At 42.1% G+C, this 5,019-nt stretch overlaps 1 protein-coding gene across 1 annotated transcript; it reads left to right on the top strand.

Moving 5' to 3' along the window:
* Positions 1-3,120, top strand: GDF5 (growth differentiation factor 5). The gene is made up of 2 exons (XM_030502869.1): positions 1-634; positions 2,230-3,120. Exons 1-2 carry the CDS (start codon positions 1-3, stop codon positions 3,096-3,098), a joined length of 1,503 nt encoding a protein of 500 aa, XP_030358729.1. The 3' UTR covers positions 3,099-3,120.
* Positions 3,121-5,019: the final 1,899 nt, after the last annotated feature.

Below are 5,019 nucleotides of genomic sequence, written 5' to 3'. Positions count from 1 at the left end.
ATGAAAATCCTGCATTTTCTCACTTTACTGCTTTGGCATTTGACTTGGCTGTCTCTGGATCTAGTTCCTGGAGCACTGAGTAATTCTGAAGTAGGCCAGAGTAATCCAGGATCTAAACTAGGTTTTTTAAAAGCAGAAGGAAAAGAGAGGAATCCCTCAGCACGGGCAGGTTCACTGAGGACTGCAAGCCATGGATATAGTACTGGGACCTCAAAGGCTAGGACTAAAAGCAGTGCTGTTCAGGCTGGAGCTCTGCTGGCCAAGAACGATGAATCAAAGAAGGTTCTCTCAAGAGCAGCAGCCACGGAGGGCAAGGTAGGACATCTCCCCAGCAGACCTTCTGGAGTAAGGACAGTGACTCCAAAGGTTCAGAATCTTAGCAGCAAGGTGGCTTTGAAAAAACCTGGCACAAGCAGTACTGACACTGATGCTTTCAAAACCAAAAAGACTAAAGAGCCTGTAACCCAGAGGGAAACCAAGGAAACTTTCCGACATCCCCCTATAACGCCACATGAATACATGCTCTCTCTGTACAGGACTCTCTCAGATGCAGAAAGAAAAGGTGTTAATGGAAGTGTAAAACTGGAGGCTGGACTTGCCAATACAATAACCAGCTTTATAGACAAAGGACAAGGTAAGAAAGGAGCTCGTGTGTGTGTGTGTTTATACAGAGAGAGAGGTATCTGAGTGTGTTTATACATGTGGAGAGTTTTAGAAAATAATCATACTTCATTAAAGTGAAATAGCTCTTTTTAATGTAAATGGAATTGTACAAGTTTACTGCAGGTTTTGTCCTCCTGCCTTATCTTGGAAAATTCAGTTAGAGGCAGAACTAGATGGTTGTGTGGCAGCCAAACAAAACATTTAGAAAATATTTTAGATGCATATTATTGAAAATCAGTCAGTCTTTGCATGCTTAGGTGTTTAAAAACCTTTTACATTTATGTCCTATTTACTTTGCATAACTAAGTCCTGGAAGCTGCTAACATTAGATTTATTGTAAGTATGTCTAGAAACACAGGGTATGCTAAGAACAGGGCTATTCTGTGAAGAAAACCCAGAAGTTTCAGTATCGGTGGGTCAGCCTGATTTGTTCAAGGTAGAATTGTGAGGCACTACACAGGAGTCATTATAGCATAGGGTGGGTGTATCTGTACTAGCTTGAAGCTCATGCTTCAGGTGCCACCAGTCTTCTCTCCAGCAAAGCCCACAGCTCAGCACAGACTAACAGGAGTTGTAACTTCTGGGACTCCACAACTGGGGTTTAACATTCTGGTTCCAAACTTCTTTTGAAACTTGGACTAGTGTCTGCTTTCACACCAGAAATAACCAGGCTCCCAAAGAATGATGTTCACCTCACCACTATGGCTGGGGAGCCCCATGCTGCTTCCAGTGACGTTAGTAGGAGTTTTGTCATGTACTTAAGGAAGCAACACAGGATACAGCTGATAAGGTGGATAGTGATGGAAACTGAGCAAGGAATGGGTTTGTTTGCCATTCAATTATGAATAGCTTGTTTTCTGGGAAGGGATGATACGCTGCTCACAGGTGCTGCATTCAGGTTCTTGGCTCGGCACTGGAAGGCATCATTAATGTGCTGTCACTAGAACGGTGGCTCAGCCATGTTCCTTGTTAGTGCTGCTCCAGAGCTTCAGCAAGCAAATGTACTGTCAGGTTAAAGGGAGGTGTGTTTTTCTGCCCAGGTTCAAGAAGTTGTGAATCATGTGGAGTTAAGTTAATAAGGCAGTTATCCTTGTGTCTGGCAGTTCCTGGGGGATGTTGGTTTTAAAGGAATAATTCACTATTGTATCATCTAACGGTAGATTTGCTCATATTTGGAGCCAGCATGAGGCCTGGGCACCACTGAAGCTCTGTTTCGGTAATTGAAGTAGGATAAGTGGTGAATAGGCCCTGTGAGTGCTCAGCCCTGGAAAAGGACTATTTTTCAACTGGTTAATTGCTACTTTGAAGCTAGAAAAGATGGTGAAAGAAATGAGATTTCTACTAAACAAACTCAGAAACTCATTTCCCTCTTGAGTCACTGAATTCTTCTGGGTCCCTGCACAGAGCTGGTTCCTTAGACCAAAACTGCTCTTTCTGTTTGGTGGGCTAATTACGGAAACTTTTAGGCTTATGAGCAAACTTTAGGAAAACCATTAAGAAATGAATAACTGATGCTGATCTGTGCTTGATATATGTTTAAAAATGTGTGTGCTTTGCTTTTTTTAGACGAGCGAGCGCCAACTGTAAGAAAACAAAAATACATTTTTGACATCAGTGCATTAGAAAAAGATGGTTTGCTGGGAGCAGAGCTTCGAATATTGAGGAAAAAGCCTTCTGAAACATGGAAGCCTCATTCTTCTGGAAAAACTTCCCAAGTGAAATTATTTAGTTGCTCTACAAACAGACAAGCAGCAACACTCCTGGACTCTCGGACTGTCAGTATCACAGATACACCAAAGTGGGAAGTGTTTGACATCTGGAAACTTTTCAGGAACTTTAAAAACTTGGTTAACTTGTGTTTTGAACTGGAAACTTTTGACAGGGGTAGAGCTGTTGATCTCAGGAGTGTGGGATTTAACAGAACAGGAAGACAGGTCAATGAAAAGGCTCTCTTCTTGGTATTTGGGAGGACAAAAAAAAGAGACTTATTCTTCAATGAAATCAAAGCTAGATCTGGCCAAGATGACAAAACTGTTTATGAGTACTTATTCAATCAGAGGCGGAAGAGAAGAGCTCCTCTAGCAACACGCCAAGGGAAGAGGCCCACTAAGAATCTGAAGGCAAGGTGTAGCAGAAAAGCCCTCCATGTGAATTTTAAGGATATGGGCTGGGATGACTGGATAATAGCTCCGCTGGAGTACGAAGCCTATCACTGTGAAGGGCTTTGTGAATTCCCCCTTCGATCCCATCTGGAGCCCACCAATCATGCAGTGATCCAAACATTAATGAACTCAATGGACCCAGAATCGACCCCCCCAACTTGCTGTGTCCCAACCAGGCTGAGTCCTATCAGCATTCTTTTCATTGACTCTGCAAACAACGTGGTCTACAAGCAGTATGAGGACATGGTGGTAGAGTCGTGTGGTTGTAGGTAGCAGAACAGTTGCTCACATGGATATGTCATGGAAGAAATTATGACACATTGAACATAAACTCTCCTCAAGGAAGGTTAATTAGATTTCTTACCTTTAGGGGAAGTATGTTTACAAGGATGTAGCAATAAATCCAGTGCTTCTATATGTCTCTCCACCATGGGCATATTTTAGTAGCATTTGGATGCTGGCATGTAGCTTGGTATAAGGCTTGTGTTGGCAACACGAGACTGGCTCTAACTGAAGTCCATGATAGAGAAGATTATACCTCCACACTTCTAGATTGCCTGCTTTTAGTGTCAAAGCAGTGGGTAAAGATGACACCAGTGAGCTGTGGATATGACCTGTTTGATCCCTTGAACAATGTTTTTGAGACTGAATTTATGTCTGAGTCCCACGTGCTTTGCCCATTAAGAAATGTAAGAGGAGAGTCTTGATGTCTACAAGAAAAGGTTGTGTCCTGGTGTGCTCCCATCTTGGTGTAAATAGTTACACTGTAATATTATTTCTTTCTGATTAGCTCTTGAAACTACACATATATAAAAAAGTTGTTAGATATAATATGTTTAGTTTTAAGTTTTACATGGAGATAGGTGATGCCAGAGGTATTTGCTTCCATGTATATTTTCCTTCCAGCTACATATCTTTCTTAAGTATCCACCTTTCCATTGTTATGTTATATATTACTCTGTATAAGGTCCAAGTTGTTCTCAAATGCTCATAGTAAAAGTGTTCCATTATGGCATAAGATGTAATAAATTATTGACACAGTGCTACATTGTGTCTAGCTGTTCAACTCCGCATAATTATGATGCTATTAAGAAATTGGTTTTAATGTTTTTGTACAATAAATACAAGTGAAAGGGACTTTTCAGTGCAGCAGAATACCAGTGGTATGCAAAACATGTCCCTGTATTTTGCTGCCACAGACAGAAACTGTGGAAACATTGGAAGAAAGATCTGAAAGTATGGCATGGTTTGACCTGGTGGGGAATGATACTATCACTTGATATACCTGGGGCAAAAATGAGATATGCAGATGATTACAAAAAAGCTCTGGTATCCTTTTATTCAACCCTCCAAGGGCTGTGTGTTTGCCTATCCCCTTTATCTATCTAGACATGGATTATACATTTATTGTGGGATTGCTCTGTGTATGTTTCCACCTACAAAATAAGGTTAAACTGTGGCCAGGCCATAAGAACCACCAGAAATTATTGAAGTAGCTTCTCAATAGTATAAAATATAAATGCTAAGGTTTCATATTGTTTCATCAGAGTTTAAACCATCAAGTAACATGATTTCCTAGATCTGAACTCTCCTCTGCACAGCATCACTGGTGTGGGTAATGGCAGGAAGCTGGATATGGCCCAGGGGTCCTCCTGGTTAGTACCTCAGACTGGACCTGCTCTGGCTCACACTAGCAGCAAACCATCCTAAATTCCTGGTCAATAGCCATAAAGAGTGATAAAAAGCCGTGCCCTTCCTCCTGCGCTCTTTAGGTGACTGAGCATTTAACCAGCTTGAAATACCTGGTTAAGCAGCCTTGCTGCCGGACACATGGGGCTCCCCTGTGCGGGCAGACCTTGTGCCCGCATGGTGACACACAACAAGCACTGCAGGGAGCTTTCATATATATGATCTCTCTGTAACAGCTTAGCACAGTGATTTCTACCTGCAGGAATCGATGTTGCTTGGTGCAGGCCATGCGGTAACACAAAACAAGGCAGGTCAGAATGCTGTACCTGACAGGAGGGTGAATCACTAACTAGCACGTTAATAGGCATGTAGAATATGAGCACTTGAAGCCATTTTGTAATATGTGCGTGAGAAGTTATGGTATCTTACAGATGTATTTTGTGGGTCTAGGCTGTCTCCATGGCTTCTCTACCTCCCTTCAGGGCTGTCAGCATGTCCTGCTCTT

This window comes from Strigops habroptila, chromosome 13 (assembly GCF_004027225.2).
Source record: "Strigops habroptila isolate Jane chromosome 13, bStrHab1.2.pri, whole genome shotgun sequence".
Classification (NCBI taxonomy): Eukaryota; Metazoa; Chordata; class Aves; order Psittaciformes; family Psittacidae; genus Strigops; species Strigops habroptila.
Note: the sequence above shows the minus strand (reverse complement) of the source record. Positions and strands in the feature narration are given on the sequence as shown.

What these genes read in the sequence shown, in the direction of transcription:
- GDF5 (XM_030502869.1), top strand. Translation starts at nt 1, where the DNA reads ATGAAAATCCTGCATTTTCTCACTTTACTGCTTTGGCATTTGACTTGG. An exon ending in CTTTATAGACAAAGGACAAG is followed by an intron (nt 635 to 2,229) that starts GTAAGAAAGGAG and finishes TGCTTTTTTTAG; the next exon opens with ACGAGCGAGCGCCAACTGTA.